Source organism: Aethina tumida, chromosome 3 (assembly GCF_024364675.1).
Source record: "Aethina tumida isolate Nest 87 chromosome 3, icAetTumi1.1, whole genome shotgun sequence".
Lineage (NCBI taxonomy): Eukaryota > Metazoa > Arthropoda > Insecta > Coleoptera > Nitidulidae > Aethina > Aethina tumida.
The window spans coordinates 27263601-27283689 of NC_065437.1; the positions used below are offsets into that span (position 1 = coordinate 27263601).

Genomic DNA, 20089 nt, shown 5'->3' on the forward strand with positions numbered 1-20089 from the left:
CTATATTTTTTTAAAAAAGTCTGCGCTGTTTTATACTGTATTGAGGAATTTTAGATAAACAGTAATTTACAGGTACTTTACTAGATGCGTTCACCAAGAACTGCTTAATTTAATTTTAATTGTGGGGAAATTGGGATAATAAATAATATGTTACGGGTACGATAAGTGTTTGCAGATAAAAATACCGATTTACCAATTGTTTACACCGTAAATAAATATCTGTGCATTTCTGAGGGCGCAAAATTTACGACGACATTATTTAGTCCGATTCGGAATTATATATTGACATATAAATTACGTAAACGAGCGCGCTGCAAGAACGGAAAATGAATTTTGCCAGACAGAAAATAAAGTGTAGCTAATTTATTCTAGCTTGCGACAGTGGAGGCAAATATTTATATAACTACTAATTAAATATATACCGAATTTATGAACCCAATTCGTTAGTTCAAAGGCAAGCAGCCATTGAATTAGACAGTAATTTATTAAATGAAGTCTTCTGAGTTTCAGGAATTTTCATTAGGAAAATAACTTACATACGTAGTTGGGTGCTTACATCCAGAATTGATGTATGGCGTAACTGCGATTTATCAAAAGATATCAATTAGTGAACAAATTTAATTTTACAAAGAATTTCAATATTCAAGTTATTGGAATTTACTGTTCCAATTTAAAGTTCTATTAACTTCTTAATTTTGTACACAACGTTATGTTAATATGGAGTTAATGTTTGCAAATTGCAAATAAATTCTGGTTGCGGTTTCATTTGGAGAAACGGAGAAGAATGATAAAAGGAAGGTACCGTGAAACGTCATATTTATCTCGGTGGAACAGCAGAAGATTTAATTTCGAATTTAGGTTAGCCGGGCGATAAGCAAAGTTGGATCTGTCATGCATATTCATTATACGAAGACACGTTGAGACCAGTTTCAGCTGCGGCGGCTGTCTGATACCTTTCTGAATCACGAATAAACGGTCTTTGCGTGTCGTAGAGAGCAACATTATATAAAGAAATGCCTGCAATAAAATAAATCGCATAAGCTTTATTTGTGTGTATTTGATTTGAAACAAAAGGAACCCACACCATTTGGATTTATGTTTATTTTATAAATGTATTTATTAGTCTACCTATTTTCATGTTGAAAAAATTATATATGATAGTTACATACACTTATTTTCTCTTGGCAAAACCACCAACAATCTCGTTAAATGGAATTGTCAATACAATTATGACAAACTCGTATCTGTGAATTTAAGATGTTCTCTTACGTGAGAGAATCCGTCTTCTATTCATTTAAACATATCCGCCTCCGCCTTCCATGTTCGAATAAATTAATTCCTTGTGTTTGCACGTGAGTGCAAATTTTCAGACGTGCACGTCCCCGCAATTTTGAAGCTTGTAAAAGGAGAAATTGTGATTTGAACGGTGAAAAGTCTGTTCATTGGATAACTTAAAAACATTTAATTTATGTAACAGTAACACAGATAACAATTGAAATGTAGCTGTAAACCTGGCGTAGGTAATACATTAAGTTTACACTCTGAGTTCTACGATTGCAAGGGAACAATTCATTTTCAGGCGTAGCGACATCTCTCCGTCTAATCTCCTTGAAACATCCAGAGCACTTGTAATAGTAAAATATCACACGGCCTCATGAATTTGATAAATCATAGGAGCATACTTTCAACATTTCAGGACTAACACGCGGGTATGTCTGCGGTGCGACGCACGTGATTTATTATTACTGAGTTTCCTCGTTGATGCCGGATGGCCAAAAATGCATCGGCACGAAATAATTTTTGGCCGGGACGATTTTTGAGTTTTAAAATATTCGCTTTGCCACGAAATGGAAACTTGTAACGTATATCATATTTGCGTATTTGAATTATTCATACATCTCCTTGGAAGTAAATCATTGTTTTGTAATGTGCTTCTAAAAGAGCCAAGGTTTTAAAGAAATTGTAATTTAAAATGATGCTGAATGAGATATGTTATTGTTCAGCAGAGTTGAAAAATAATCTACTTGATTTGCAATTCCTTTTTTGTTATTTGTTACTGTCTGTTAATGATTCACATGACAAATACAAATATGATACAACCCTAATCTTAATTAATCCTTACCCCACTTTCAGTTCCTCTAAAGAAATTCCGGTGAAGAATTTGTTAAGGATTACAGAGTGGTCCGCACAACTCGTCACATCCAAGGAATAACTTCTCGTCGTAGATGTACCAACAAAGGGCGGCGGCTGGCAAAGGGGCGATTGCGACTGCCGCCACCTTAATTTATGCTCTGTTTGACGATGGAGGTGTGCATTAGGAGCGGCAAATTTATTGGCATGAAGGATGATTCCGAGGCGAGTCTGAAGCTTACTGCGAGAAATTCAATTTGCCAGGATAATGCCGGGTCGCTTGGATAATGAGTGTTTCTATGTACAGTTGGCACAGAACTCACGTCATCTGATAAATATCAGATTATCCAGTGACTCCGTTAACTTGGAGAGTGATAGGTGGGAATAATATGTTTGCCAGAAAGTGACACGAGTTCAAAGTACTAGAAAAACCAAAAATAAATTCCCAATGTTTTCGTAGGTAAATAAAATGAAGTTATTAAAATATCCAATTAAGGTACCTTACCAATTCAGATAGATATTTTATTATTAAACAGCATTTGTCTTGCTTAGAACTCAAGCACTTAATATTATTATATTTTCCAGCTTCGGCAAATATTTACCTCTCAGCGAGGAGTTTTAATAAATTAGGACGAACGTTAGTCCAACTGTTTCAATTACTTTAATTATTTTGTTTAAGCAGAAATACAAATGAGTATCTCATTAATTAATTATAAAGAAAATTTCATGTTTCAACATCTAACAATAGAATGAAGAGTCGCAATTGAATAGACCAATAAATGGGTGTCAGCCATATGAATTGAGAGGACATCCCGACAATTTAAAAGTGATAAATCACATGCAAATACGCACCTACACATGTGAGGAATGGGAAGAATTCCCGGTTCGCAAAATTGGAATTTTCTCATATTTCCAAATCAATTTATGTTAATGCGATTATACATTTTCTTTTGTCGATTTGACGAACGTTTTAAGCTCCGAATGGGAAAAATGAAAAAAGGAAGGCGCCAACTTTGCTGCGGTGAACATTTCCATAAGCGCAACGTCGACGCTCCCGCTATTTCCGCGCTCTTTTTATCCATCGTGGAATATTCAAGGCGGTGCACTTTTTATTGGCGATGAGGCGTCGACTTACATTTCCGGAATTCTTTGATATCGTCATTAAATGTACACCCCGAAAAGCAATCAATGACGTTTCTAATGTCACAGAATGTATTTCTCCAGAACTTTTGTTACACATTAATTTTAGTGTTTCTTGAAGAAAATTGAATGGGCCGATTTCCTGAGACAGAGGGTTCAATTTTTTTAAACATAAATGTAATGTATAATCTTATGCATTTTAATGAAAAGTATTAAACAATATTTTAATTAATTCCATAATATCAATCCATTTTTGAGACAAACTTTTTTAAAGAAATTTTAATGTTATATTGATGTTATTACATCAATTATGTTATCAAATAATTTAATTTTTTGACATTTTTTATATTAATTATATTCCAAGGAGTGTGGACTAACTTGATAGAATATAATCTATCTCTTCATCACAGATACTATCTATAATCGTCTGATCGTCTCATTGATTCTGCGTTTTCTAATTATCTATGTGTTCAGCTCAATGAAGTAAATGAATCTGACATACTAAATAGTATCGACAAGTTAACCAACAAAAAAAACTTCAAGGGATGATCAGATACCAGCATTTTTATCAAGAATTGCAAATTTTTGAAACCGTTAAAAATTACTTTCAATTTGTCCCTGAAAACTAATATCTCCACATATGGAAAACTGTAAAAATTACCAGTATTCAAAAAAGGTGATAAGTCTACAGACCTTTGTCTATATTTTATCAACGTGTTCGTTATAAAATTTCTCCTAATCAGTACGGGTTTATGTTAGGCAGGTCCACCACCACTAATTTGATATGAATGACTCATGATATATGTTCGTTAATAGATCCTAAAAGTCAGATGGACGTCATTTATACAGACCATGCTACACTTAATACTTTTGGTCTTAGTAATAGTTATTAATTTAATTGAAAGTTATGTTCGAAACAGAACTTTTTACGTCAACGGATTTAGATCTCACACTTACTACATTACATCCTCTGGCGTGCCGCAGTGGTCTAACTTAGGAGCCTTATTGTTCTTTTTATTCATCAATGACTTGTTGAGTTTGTTTTTATGCTTAGTCTAACCTATGCTGATGATTTGAAGCTATATTATCAAGTCGATATTATTGTACAAACCCTTAACCTACACAGTGATATTGATACTTTGGTGGCATGGTGTCAGAGTAACAACCTCACTGTATGGATTTACTGCTAGCAAGAAGAGAAAAAACGTCAGCAAAGTTTCTTGTCAATATTTTATATGGCAAAATTGATTGTTCTTATACACTAGCCAAAACTTAATTCAAGAAGCAGCGTTTCTCTCACCATACCAAGGCATAGAACCATGTTCTACTAAAAAGTCCAGTTTTTCAAGTGTGCAGGAATGCTGACAAATATTTTGATATTTTTATTTTTAATTAAGATGTATTATTTGATAAACATATATGTTTATTTGTTTTTGTGTCTATTTAAAGTTAATTCTGTTAGACATAAATAAAAAATAAGCTCCTTTCTATCAATAACAACAAAAGATATTTGACTCAATTGCCTCATTTAACATATCAACCATCAATTTGAAATCTCCATTAGACCATCATCTTTTTCCTTTAACAGACTATCTTCTGACTTTTCTCTCCTTTTAGCTTTATCTTTCACATAATATACCATTTGAATGTTTTATCTAGAGAATCTTGGAGTCTTGGTGCAAATAACACCACTTACGTCGCACGGCTGGGCTTCAAAGATATTCTTGGGCTTACTACATCGAATATCTTTTTAACAATTTTGGTATTAATTAATATATATTATTATGAATAAATACAGAGTGAAACATAAAAATAAAAATAATAAACGTCGTATATTTTCTTATTCATTAAAATTGGTTTCTAACAAGTAAGATAGTAAGATAGTAAGTGTATTTTCAAAGCAAAATTAAACAAAAACAAATTTTGCGGAAACTTTCTGACGATATTGAAATAAACCTAGTGAGAACCCAGGGCCCAGAAAATTGTTAGTTGCTGGTAGTTTTAGGAATAAAACCTGCATGCACCTCCACAAACATAACTGAGCAAGTTTCTAATTGCATCTCTCCGGTTTTATGCGGTTAATATTATGCAAACAAGAAACTTTAATGTAATTCCGCGTCCAATTATTGTCTCTCCTTATTAAAATTTAATTCAATATTCATTCGTATGTCGGAGACCGCCGCAGTTTACTACCTATTTTTACACAACGATGCCCAGCCAATTGAATTTTCCTTCACAGTTCCATCGTTATAATAATACTACTTGGGGCAAGAATAAATATATTAGTGGGACTTTTAATTTGCCTTCACTTCGTCTATGTGCTTTAAAATTTCCATGATATATTAAATGAAATACAAACACTTTGTATTCATAATTAATGAATGGTTTTATAATAGCTCCAAACTTTTGGTACGTTTATACATTAAAATAAAAATTAAATCTAAAATATATTATTAATAATGTTATAATAAATGAAAATCTGATAACTTTATTAAATTCTGTTGTCACTTTAAACTTTAAATTATGTAAATGCTTAATTAAATCACTAAAATCTGATAAAATTATTTCGAAAAACTTAATTATTATTATCGACCGCAAAAAGAGGCAATCTGTTCGAGGAAAAGTGCACTTTTTTATCAATTAATCTGTTTTAAACCTCGGAAACTGAAAGAAAATAAACTTAATTAAAATAAAACAAAAAATGACTGTAATATGAACAATGATAAAGCTCTCCCTTATTCTCATTCTGAAAGATTAAAGATTAAAATTAATCTTCTTAAGAAAACTGTATTAGTAAGTAATGGAATTTAATTATCCTTGTAATTAAAAATAATATTTTCAAATTCAAAGTGAAGGAAACGAACGTCTTGTTGATACATTAAGTATTCGGATTTAAGTCTTTTGTAATAGAATTTTTTGGTTTAGACCCGTGGAAAACGAACAAAGCACTTAAAGACAAAACGACGCAATTACGTCAGATATTATGACGATACAATGAATTCCAATAAATTGCTGGAAGTACGCGAACATTGTAGGAAAAGTAAATCTTTGGCATTGTTCTAAGTAAGAGTGAACTTCATAATTTAGTTAAAACTTCGTACACAATGGCAAGCAGAAAGAAAACTTTTCTCGACTCTCGCTCATTATTAATACATTTGGCTTGGCCGGGTGCAACCTACTCCATTCCCTCCACTTGAACCCTTTGTAATGTGGCAATGTGTAGTTTCTTTTTCTTTCATAACTTTCACACCAAATAAATCTCACCTTTTGTTTTTAATATAATTGTCGGCTCGGATTACTCCAACTCTGCATACATATTCTTCCCTCCAAATATAAATTAAAAGTTACTAAAATGTATGAGCAAAAAATAGTGTCTCCTCCGTGACAATGTTTCCACATTGCCGTGACCAGGATTCGAACCTGGGTTACTACGGCCACAACGTAGGGTCCTAACCACTAGACGATCACGGCTATCGGAGACGCATGTTATCTGACACTCAAGTGTATAAAACGGATTACTATCATTAACATGAATGCAATCAACCATGACCTTGAGATAGTGTGCATTCATTGAACTAACAACATCCAGTGAAAGTATTAGTCGTTTAACAAATCATTGCATTATAATTTAGTTCAGTGAAATCGGATAAGTTTACACTTGCCAGAACCGAAAAAAAATGTGTCAGTGTTTATTTGATCTAAAAGGAGAGCCCCGTAAAGTGGTTAACGGGAAAATCCAACCAACACAGAAACCCAGTCAGCAAACAGAGCGTTAGTGGCGTTGCGGAGGAGACCGCTAAAATATATTGTGGACAGTTAAGAGCGAACTAACTGTAAATTATTGCCCCGGGGATCAAACGAACTGGTCCCCGAGCTCCGAACCATACCGGACGATGCACATTTCTTATTTCACCCAAATTTTCATTTAACACACGGGAAAATGTATTTAAGCAAATCGTTATCAGAACGCAGCCAGATGTTATCGCGTTCGTTTCAAATTTATTACAGAACATTTTCCATGAAACGCCATTAGCTTTTGCTTAACAATGCACGAAAATCATGTGGGTGCTCATTGTGAAATAATAATGGGGAAGTTTCGGTGCTCCGTGAAATCACAATTGACCCACTTGCTGATCTTATAATTAGTTAAACGAAAATTTACTGTATAGAACTTTTTAAGATATACCGATTCTGTTTTATTAAAGCGACCAAACAAAACAACAATATTTACCTTCCAGAAATCATAAATTAAATTTTATCAAAAATAAAATTATAAAAAGTTTTGAGATAGATATCATCTTAATTCAGCAAAAATACGTCTATATCAGAGAGATTTAATATCCGCCTGTCATATGACTCTGATACCCTTCAATAAGACATATCATATATTAATCGTCTTTTAGATGCCTCAGAGACATCCCAATGTTACATTCTAGATAAATTTCAGATACATAAACTACAACTCAGTCTTGTCAGGTAATTACTAATTAAAAAATTAAAACTAAAATAACTAACCATCCTTCGAACAAATAACATTTATTTTTGTAATGGTGTATTTTTCTAATAATACCCCGAATTTATAAAATTACAAAGAAATGGCCACGTGATCAACTAGAATTATTAGGAAAACTTGTGTATGATAAGAAAAAAATTACGGAATGCATACAACTGAATAATCACGTAAAACCACAAATAACAAACATAACTGAAATTAATAAATATGATTTATTTACATCTTTGGTATTATCATATCAGTATTTGTTCAAAATATATGCAACTTGACTTTACTATGATTATGCATATGAATTTAATGTGTCTTGCAATAATTATTCTTATTAACTAATCAAATTAAATGAATTTAGTTATTGTTCATCGTTATGTAGGCACTCTATCGAATACTGAACGCAATTTTCTCATGGTCCCAATTTTAGAAGAACATTAAAAGGAAGGTCTTTAGATCAATTATCGACAACACAAATAAAACATATACATATACATAATAATAATTCTCTCGGAGTTATCTCCACAACGTCTCATGAACAATATAATTAAGTAACATATAAATAAATAATTAAAGTAAAAAAAAACAACATTCTACGGACGGAAAATGACATAAGAAACAATATAATTCTGAACAACGATTTTTACATAATAATTTATAATTAATGAACAAAAAATATGACACAATATCATAAATAAATTTGTAAAAAAATGGATGTCTGAAACAGTGGTGTCACCTAGGTCTCCAGAAATCTATACAAGAAAATCTGTTTTGCGAGATCAAATTGTTTCTAAATAAACAAGAATAATAATAAAATGATTGAAAAGATTATGATATGATGAAAATTCAACATGACGGATAAATTTAAAAAAACACGCGAACAAGTCCAAGTTTGACACATTATATTAACAAAGACATGAAAGATTCAAAATTAAAAAAAAAAAATAAAATTGGCAGTTATAAAGACTGTCCATAGAAGTGAAAACATAATGTTTGAATTAAATTTTTCAACATCAATCTGGTTTTCACATCTATTGACTCTCCGAGCAAAAATTATATGCATGTTTATATGGTTTTTTATTATTCAAATATATTATTTGCTGTATATTGTCATCATTAATTTTAACAAAACTTAGATTTTTTGTACTTTCAATTATTTCATTTTGTTCTAAATAGATACAATAGGCTAAAGTAAGAAATGAAAATGTTTGATACAAATTTATCTAAGTATCGCTTAAAAACGGCATCAATGTTGTTTTATATTTTGTAATACTGAGTTTTCGATCATTGGACATGACCATTCAAATAATAATCAAACAAACACACTGTATCAATAACGTACAGTATATACACATTGAAGTTTTCACTAAATTCATTCAATTTTACTTATAAGATATACAAGCACTATAGGTCAGCTGTATAACTACAGATATACTGCTACAAGCATGTCGGTGACGCGAATACACGAGATTTCATCAATCCAAAAAGTGTCTAAGGCGCTCAGCACACAGTGCGTGCGTCAACACGATTCCCTGGTTGCTAACCAAATTTTGAACAAGTGATGAACGAGCAAGTCGGTGACGCTAACCCTTAAGATTTTCCCTTACCAAAAAGTGCCCAACGCGGCTAAAGAAGTTTTCACTTCAAAAACTCGACATTTAAACAATGGGATAATGTTTAAACGAGAAACATAATACATATAAATTTTCATACCCGGATTTTATTATTCTTTTTGACGCCTTATTGGTTCAATAGTTAAAACCAAAATGATCGATTCGTACAAGTTAAGGGTTGTACTACCCTTTCCTATTACCAACTTGAACAAAAGAGTGAAACAATGACAACAAAGGAGAGTAATATTAACTCAAATCACTAAACAATATGCGATAAAAAACAATCACATTTTAATATAATAATACATATTTGAATATCTCCGTTGATCATTTTGGTATCTTGTGCATTCGCGTACCACATTTACGCAGTTACCGGGTAATGGTCGAATTGAAAAAATATGAGGACATCACTGGTAGCGGGAATTTAAATTCAAAATCCGGACCACTACATTTTATATATATTTTTATAATTAATTCTTTTTATAAATAATTAAAATTAATTAAATTACTTTTCAAAATTCAGAGTACCCTTGAATGTTTGTAACATTGTGAGCAATTCGAATTATTTCTGTCATTTATGACATCCAAAGTTGCGTGAGATAGTTCCTGAAGTATTACAATTTTGGTTACAATTAGAAAGTGACAAATGGAGATTTATTAACTTGGTGTAATTACTTTCCTAACCGAAGAAGTATCGACCGCAATAAGCTCCCACTCAAAAGTTTGAGTCTAAAACAAACTTTTCAGATCCACTCGAACAATGAATTAATTTTTATTCTTTAAACAGCCACCGCCAAGAACGGGGCCACATGTGAAGGCCCATAACTCGCGTTAATTAAACTGGATCGAAAAATAACCGGAAAGTTCTGTTTCAACGAACGAACTGACCGCCCGAAGACTCCCAGGAGCACCATAAATAATTCTCGTATTGATCTATGCCTCTTCACATCGGGACGCGAGCTTTGCTTTAGTACGCTATTTAATTTCAAGTTTTGCAAACGAAATGCAATTTTCCATTCGGCCATTTCTTTGCGACCCGTGATTGTTGTCGCAGTAGCCCGGGTGAATTATGTTGTAGGAAATTAAAGATTCAGTTACTGTAAATTATACTTTTGAATTTGAAAGTGCCACTTTAAAATATTTAAGTGATGATGTATGCATCTTCGAAATAAGTTTTCTTAATTAACACGGTAAATTTCTCAAGTTTTATTAAGGTTGGATTAATCTGTGGGTACAGGGTGACCCAAATTAGTTTTCTCTATAGAAACGTTCCATTTTCTGTAATGGTCGTGTATGTAAGAAGGAACAAAATGATACAAAACACACATCCAGATCCAGTTTTTGGATCAGATGGTGAAGTTCAACCTGGAATTAAAAATCCGACAAAAAAAACATCAACAAAGAACATTTGTGATAAGTTATAGGATTTATATCACATATATAATTTGAAAAATTGGGCTTTTTAGTAGAACATTATATAAGAATAATCAATTTTGTCAAGTAATATATTGACAAGAAACTTTGCTGACGTTTTTTTCCTCTTACTAGCAGTTAGAATGTTCTTGCAGCAATAGATTGTGATCGGTGCAGGGTATACATTGTTCTTACGGAAGCTCAAGTACTTAAGGTATCATCGTTGAATAGATTCCAGGCTATGGCTGGCAATTTACGTTAAGGTGTAACTTACAATAAAGCAGACACCATGTAACTTAAAACTTTGCTGACGTTTTTTTTCTTCTTGCTAGCAGTAAATCCATCCAGTGAGGTTGTTACTCTGACACCATGCCACCAAAGTATAAATATCACTGTGTAGGTTAAAGGTTTGTACAATAATATCGACTTGATAGCTTTAGATTATCAGCCTAGGCTAGACTACAGCATACAAACAAACTCAATCAAGTCATTGATGAATAAAAGGAATAATGAATAAATAATAGGTGTCCTAAGTTAGACCTCTACGGCACGCCAAAGGATGCAGTGAAAGTGTGAGCATGGTCAATGGTATCGAATGCACGTGAAAAGTCTGTATAAATGACGTCCATCTGATTTTTACGATCTTTAACGAACTTATATCACGAGTTATTCATACGAAATTAGTGATGGTGGACATACCTAACATAAACCTGTACAGGGACACATTAAAATTAATTTTTAATGGTTTCAAAAATGTAAATTTGGAATCCTTGATCGAAAATACTGGTAAATGATCATCCCCCCCAGTGTTTTTTGTTGATCAATTTGTCAACACGACGATCAGATGAGGCAATAATACAAATTCATGAGCAAACTGATTCACGATATTTTGAAGACCAGTATAAGTAACGCTATCATCCCTCATTACTGGAGGTATTTTAGTAATGCCTGGTTTTTGGTGAATAAAATTCCAGAAAAACTAGGGATCGGTGGCAATTCTGCAGAGCGTCGAATATAATGCTGGTAGAATTCTTCAATTTTAAACTTTACGTCTTTCGTATTCTGCTAAATTCTTTATAAAAATACCGTCAGCACATACGTTTCCACCTTTTGTAATAATATGTTTTCAATCGCAGATGATCTTTAATTTGTGCAGTAAACCATAACAGATACTCTCTCTTATTGATACGCTGATACGATATAGATACGCTGTTAGAAGTCGGTACGGATGCATCAAGAATACCATAAAAGCATTCTATAAAATTCTTTAGTACAATCTTCGACATCTTCGAAATTGGCAACGTATGTTCAATCAATATAGCAAGAAAATCATTATATAGAGATAAATAGTTGACCTTTCTAAAATTATAGTGGTTGTTGTTACTAAAGAAAAACATTAGTGAGCGGTGATTTTCTTCAACTTCAAATGAGATGCTGAGTGCAGGGTGAAACGAATCCTCCCCTAATAATGGCAGTTCGTCACGTTCAATCTTAACATTAGACAATATATTTGTGTAAGTTAAATCAAGTACACATCCAGTTGCATTCACAACTTTGTTAAATTGTTGTAGATTCAACAGAGCAGCGAAATTATTTAAAATACGAAAAAGTATACAAATAAATCTAATGAAATGAGATATAAAATTTATTCCATACTGTTGACTACCACTCTATATTAGAATTTTTTATTTGATAGTAATTTTTGAAATTCACTATATAAAATTTAATTAATAAATCGATATTCAAAAGAGGAAGAGGTAGGTGGACTAAAATGATTTCGATGTAAGACAATGTAACCGAATTATAGTACCGACAGTAAACCGCCTGAAAAAATAATAAAAACAACCCAATTTTCAACACACAATAAAATCTAAACTCTTGTACGCTCATAAAAATATTCACAAACATGTCTGTTGTAAACCAATGTATGTCGCTTTCACTGGCGCTATAAAATATGCCCCCAGTTACATTTTGTTAAAAATTACATGATTCCCAAAAATGTTCGACAGTCACAAAATCACGTTATTTGTTAAATCATTTAACATCATAAAGGCGAATCAATTTCAGGATTTTTATGATTCGATTGGGATTTGTAGAGGACACGAAAACTATTTATGAGATTCAGTAAGCCTTCATATTACGTTGGAATTTATCTAGACTTATCCTTAATTCGTGATGAACTTTAACATAATATTCCACTCTTATATTCATGAGCAGTGATTTACCCCATTTATGTGAATATTATACAGCTGAATTAAATTAATATCCAGGGGAAACCCTCAATACTGATAAGAAAAAGACGTAATAAAAAAACAAGCTGGAGTTGTATCGATTTATTAACTTAATTGCATGGTTTTCATTTTGTAAATTAAAGCTAGAACGAGAATCGTAATGTAATATCATTGATTTAATGGCGAATATTAAAGCTGAGATATCATTAAAATAATGTTATTAGAATTATTACAACATTAATTATATCAAGTAATGGCTTAAGGATAGACATTAAATTAAAATTACTTAGCTAAACTGCTGGGTGCAGCTTGCTTTCGATCATAAAACAAGTGTTACGTTTAATGAACATTAAACTGTATTAAAATTGAAAATGTGAATGTCTATTTTAAAATAATTTTTAATTGCTTTATTCTTGAAAAATCGCAATACTTTTGATTTTATAATTTTAATTGTGGCCTGGAGATTACCAGCTCACGATTCCAATTTAAATTCAATTTTCTCCATTTTAAATCTCTTCGGCGTTGGGTTCTCAGATTAGTATCACTTAAGTAATTACGTCTTAATTAAAATCACTAAGTACTCGATTTTCGCGAGAAATTCAATTCGGAAACAAGATATTATTTAATAACAGTTAACTAATTAGTATGAAGGAAGTTCGTGTATGAGTGGATGCGAAATCAAATTTTGAACTGTTCTATATAGTAAATTACTTACTCAAGCATATTTCTCTACTCGAACACGGAATTAATTTAAATCGTAGTGATTGGAAGCCATATCTTTTCAGTACATAAATTGAAAAAGATTTAAGATGACACTCAGTACGTCGATCACGTTCCATTTTAATTGAATCTTTGTTCGTCGAATTGATATTTTTCGAGGTAAAATACTGTTTCGCTATAGCTCTAAAGTCGATATCCCTGTGCTGCAATTTAAAACTTCATATGGGCGGGTTATTCTTTTTGCTGTTTTTGTAGTTTCGTTCTTCGTTTAGTTTGAGTTTTAAGCTACGAAGGCGTCAGTGGATGGAAGTATATAAATACGTAATCGTTTTTTATTACGACTGTGGAACTTTTGTACAGCTTGATCGAATCCATTTGCCAGACTATACGTTTATTGCGTTTTAAATTTTAGATTTCTGTTTCTGTTTCTGTTGTAGGATTAAGTAAGGCAAATTGAGTACTAAAAGTCGAGTTATGTGAGGTAAATTTTATCTATGAAAGTAATTTAATTTACGCCACTTCTTGTTTTTTTCCTGTAGCCGTCGTACAGTTTTTGACCTACTGTATAATATTCAAAAATACTTAACTTTCATGTTTACAAATAGACAACTTTTACAATGAATTTACATAATTTTACTGCTCAGGTTTAAATGAATATTTTATTTTATTTATTTATTTATTTTTTTAATTGAAAATAGTCAATTACTTCGTTCCCCAACATCTTGCTTTCTTAATTATCCTGTTTTTGGTATTATTTTTTCGTTGTCAGTATAAATTATCATTATCCTTAAATGTGTTTTAATTACTCCTTCTTTTCAGAAACATTTATTTTTATTAGGGTTCATTTTTTGTATTCTTGTTTCATTTAATTTAGTTTTTAATTAATAAATTTACACAGTTCGTTTAAACAATGTTACTTAAAAGTCTCAATATACAGAATGTCACTTAACTAATGAGTAAAATTAAATGCCATAATTATAGCAACTAAAAAATTGATAACAGGATAATTCGAATGTCGAAAAAAATTTAATCTTATCGTTAACTTAAATTAAATACATAACCGACATATAACTTAGGTGTCTTACCAAATTGTTCATGTTGGAAACACCCCAACCTTTATCAAAGATTCCACTCATTTTGTTGACATATTGAAAGAGTTACATCTTGATGTAGAAGGAAGACTGGTCAGTTTCGACGTATATCAGAAATATTCCCCCCAAATATAGTGGATCTTTTTCGTACGTACCTTACTGATTCAGAACTCAAATTCAACACAGTGACGGATTGGTTAAAAAACAAAAGCATCGATATTTCCAAATATAACCCTATACAAAACACGGGGGGAATACGGGAATACAAAATGTTAGTATTAAATTGATTAACACAGATTTAATCATTAAAAATCTCTTTCAAAATTAAAGTTGCCATATTTATATCCAGCGATTTTGAAAAAAAAATAAATGTAACATTTTATAAAATAAGAATATAGTAGTTTTTATAGTAAATTAATATTATTTTAACAGTAAAACACATAAAATAAATGGGTTATGGCTAAAATATTTAATATTTTAAATTTTTCTACAATAATGATCACTATTGTACATATATTTACACAGAGATTTATTTAACGATGCACCATTAATTAAAGGACACCCTATATATTTCTCATATAAATTATGACGTTTAGTTAATTTAAATATCAGTCCATTAATTACTGCTTTGTTCATTTCAGTAAATTCCCGAGCATAAATCCGTTTTCCCAATTTATATCCAACCTCCCACTGAGTTGATACCTTCCTGTTTTCAGCCACTTAAAATTATTTCTTAGGTGATATATCAGCAGTTTAATAATTATCTTCTCGGAAGTTACAAATTTAATTAAAAACCTCAATGTTTACGATCGGCGGAATAATTACTTCGTCGAAAATTACGTTCCTTTTTCCGAATTTAATAACAGTTATAAATAAGGTGCGATACAGTCTTGGCATAATTACAAACTTAAAATTTCAGAAACGGCCGAATGAATAGAACAGAGAGGCAATTAGGGTGCGATCCCGTCGGTTTTCCTAAATACTTAATAATATTTTACAGCGACCTCGCAAAAAAGCGTTTCTGAAAATCGTTGCGGATTCGAACCGATGCCTTTTATGTCGAGTAATATAATTATCGGCCACGGCAAAGTTTCTTTAATGGTACTTTCACAAGGCGTAAATGACTGATACGTATAATGCCTCGATTTAAAGGGCGAGAAAATATTTAAAATGGTTTCGAGAAACATCAAACAAATACCTACGCAGTTAATAAAGTCTAATTGGTACAGTCTCTCAACCAAAAAAACATCATAAGCAAATGAAAACTTTCTTAACGAATATTTCAGTATTTTAACTGAAGTTATTGGAGCATTTTATAATTTAAATTTATAATTTAAAATGTATTTTTAAAATTATCATTTGTTCATTTACATTTTAAAGATAATCAATTATTTTCCTGCAAGTGATATTTGAAAATATTATTTTTTACATACAAGTTTTTTCTATAGAATTTAGTTTTAATTATATTTAGTATAACCTACTTTATTTCATTTGTTGTAAAATAATCGAAGATGTTAGAAATTAAGGCATTGGAATATAAATTAAAGAGTTATTTCATTATTTAATAAAATATATTGAATTAATGAAGTGATTACAACATTTAATCATAAATTTGACAGTACGCATTGGCTTCTTTACTTCCAACTGGCAAAAGTTCACCGATTTTGTCCATGAGATCAACAATATACACACATAAATTTCTACAACACATCGCAACATCACAGTCATCATACTCCTTGATTAATATAACTTCATTCCAATAAATTTTGTTTCTTCCCTTTACGAACGACGTTGGAATCCCGACTTTATCAGCTATCGCTTTAAAAAGCAGAGCCCGTTCACAGTGAAAACCCAGTCTTAAGTAACCCACGGGAATAACATTTGAAGACAGCTTCTCCTTAAGACTCTCATGGTGTAACTTAAAGTGATGGAGTTTTTGTGGCAATAGTGCCTCTGGATCCGGACCACATAGCAATGTCTCCACATATTCGGCCAAAAGTTTAACTTTGTGTGGTAGACACATGTCAGTTCTTATATACTTTTGTATATGAGCAATGTATCTAGGCAAGTAAGGATCATAAGGAACCAATTTAAAGTTTATCATTTCTTCTAAGCTTTCCGCAGACTCCAAAGTTTGAACAGATGAAAAGCTTGCATTGTCTTCACATGTCGGACCAATATTTGAATAATCAACAACATAAATAGTATTTATGGGGCATTTCATTAAGGTCTCGTATACTTCTAAAAATACAAACGGATAAGTCCAACGTCCTGTGATTATATAAAAACGACTCTCCAATTTATTCATGACATCAATTCGCCCAGTTTCGTGAAATTTTATTGGTAAATACATATTATAAATTATTTTCAGTATTCTATCGAAAAGGGGAACGTTTGAACGTATAAGTTCCGGCAATTCATTAATAGCAACTACAATTTTATTCCGAAGGAATTCATCAGCTATTTCTCTGTAAGCCAATATACTGTGAATAAAAACTAATAAGCCTTTCAATATTTGTTTGCATTTAGTCTGTTTTAATAGTTTAATAATAAATTCGGCTCCTTTAATGCGAATAAAATAATTTCTAAATATTTCCAATGGAATGAAGTTAATAAGTATTTCAGTTGCAGCTTTAACAACCTCGATATATGGATTGGATAAATGTTTGAATATTTCCTCAAAAAAACCATCGTTTAACATGGAATCCTCGCAAGCTGGATGCACTGAGATCATATTTAGCATATGGAGCACTTTCGAAAAACTCTCTTCCGTTAAGTTTTCTGTACCTTTCTTTAGATAATCCAAAATCACAGACAATCCATTATTTTCCATCAACATTTGTATAGTTTCCACGTAATTTCTGACTGCAAATCCATGCAAAGTCTTTAAGGCCACCTCATTCTCTGGATCTATGTCTAGATCATTTCTCCTTAATATAGCTAATATTTCTTTCAGAACTACGGGAGTTAGCATTCTTTGACAACAGTAGGTATGCTCGGACAAATTTGTGATAGCTTGACATGTATTATTTAGAACCTTCTTTTCAGAACTGCGAAAGAAAGATAAAATTGAGTCTTCCACAGACAAATCGAATAGGACTTGTCTCAGTTCTGGAATAGATGTGATTTTGCAAAATATATCGGAAACCGACGGTAATAACTCTAATGGGCAACTCTTAACCCAATTATTTAGTTTAATGAACTCCAACGTATTAATGAACTGTGTGTTTGTTTGGTCGCTCTCCATGCAATTCATTATAATACTCAAGGCTTTCTTTCGATGTCTTTTCATTTGATCATCTATTAGCATGGTGATCATTCTTTCAACTAGTCTAGCTTGTTGAAAAATTGCTTGAATAGCCTCTATTTGATAGAAAGTTAACTTCCTAATAACTTCCAATACCTTATTTTGTATTTCTACGTCAGGGTGATCTAGATGTTTTAATATCAGCAAGGGATCAAAGGACAAATCAGGTAGCATAACTATTGCGGCAGGCGCGTTCAGCAGGATGTACACCAAATCCAACGCATCTTTAATAAGGGATCCCTTTTCCGCTTCTTCCAAAGTGCTATAGACAGGTGTGAAGAGATCCACACTGAAAATTAAACAAGTAATTCTATTAGATGTTGCCAAACGGGATAAAATTGGAAAGCAGAATTCTCTAACATATTCATCCTGATGGGACATAAACATTTCCGCTATTTTTAGTATTTTTTCATTGTAAATATCCTGATCCAATTCGTAGACTGTTTCGTCGATTTTCAAGAGAATAGAGATTAATCTAAGACTCATCCTTAAAATGCACACGTTGCGATTCAACAGTTTCAAGACTTTTGGTATGATGCCGTGGAGTTGAAGATATAATATGTTTTCGTCTTTTATGTCTCCGTATTTTGACAGGAAAAGTAACGCTTCCAAGACTATATTGTTTTCTGGACTTTCGAGTAATGCTATGGAAGTCTGAATTTCTTTGGCCAAGTATGATTTTTCTTGTATATGATCTTCCTTTTTCGTGATGAATTCTGAACCCCGATCTTTGTCCGATTTACTTTTGCCCATTTTCGTCTCAGAGATTAATTATGACTAGAAAAAAATTGTACAAAAATGTACAAGCAAAATGTCTTTGTCAATATAAGTGACAAGTAACCTAGTAACCTAACCTTCTTTAATAAATTATTAGAAACAACAATAATTAATGGTCGGTAAAATGATTATGTCTAAAAATTTAATTACTGCAATTTATAATTAACTCAATCTCTACCTAGCAACTACAGAGTCTGCGACGTGTGCTTGGCAAAAGTCACCGTCGTCGCGTAAATTACCGTCCGTCCGCTCTATCTGGATAATAAAGTGGTTGTTATCACTTCCGCCCAGTTGCTAATAGGACAATGCATTATACTGTTAACGCTAAATGAATGTGTGTAAACATACATGATGGAGTGTCACGTCCTCAACAAACCTCCATCTTGTTCCTGGCTGGTGCAATGTTGTTTCATTAACATTTCAAGTTTACTTGTTGTAACTACAAGGAAATAAGGTGCTGAGTTTCAATTCTGTTCAGTACAGGATGGTTATTTTTCTGTTGACAAGGATGAAGATGAATTTAATAATACGGATTTAAATTCTATCAAAAATCAAAATTTACTGACTGACTAAAATTGACACTTTAATTTTGAAATAAAGAGTATTGGCAGAAAGCAGAACAACTTATTTAAAATTCAAATAATTTTTGTCGTAGTTGTTGTGTTCAAAAAAATGTATATTGAAAATTAACTTACCTTTATAAATTTAACAATTGCATAGTTAAAAAATATAGAGTTTAATTTTACTGATAATTATTTGTTTTGGGCTGCCAAAAAGTAAAGCAACTTATGCTATTTAAAGTATTATTACTACAAATATATAATTATAATTAGTATTTTAATTAATTCTACACTAAAATTTCCATTATTACGAATAATATATAATAATAATATTTGAATCCATATTTTGCCAGGACTCTTGCAGAACCGTGAATAAATCTTGCTGATTACTATATCCTTTGTCTTATTTTGTTATTCATTATCTCCCAAAAGTTCTCAATGGAGCTTAGATCGGGAATTAACATGGCCAGTTCACTTTTTCCCCTTAAAAGTCACTGTTTCAAATATTTTGAAATGTGCTTCGGGTAATTGTCTTGTTGAAAATAGAGTTTTAGTGGCATATTTTTATCTGAATCCGGTTCCTCCTTAAAGTCCAATGTAAAAGGG

The 20089-nt window shown here is 31.8% G+C and overlaps 1 protein-coding gene and 1 non-coding gene across 2 annotated transcripts; both read right to left on the bottom strand.

Moving 5' to 3' along the window:
• Positions 1-6669: 6669 nt before the first annotated feature.
• Trnah-gug (transfer RNA histidin (anticodon GUG)) lies at positions 6670-6741 on the bottom strand. The gene has a single exon. It is a non-coding gene; the product is annotated as a tRNA-His (tRNA).
• A 9647-nt stretch (positions 6742-16388) lies between these two features.
• Positions 16389-18938, bottom strand: LOC126264974 (uncharacterized). The gene has a single exon (XM_049964872.1). It carries the CDS (start codon positions 18897-18899, stop codon positions 16440-16442), a length of 2460 nt encoding a protein of 819 aa, XP_049820829.1. The 5' UTR covers positions 18900-18938; the 3' UTR covers positions 16389-16439.
• Positions 18939-20089: the final 1151 nt, after the last annotated feature.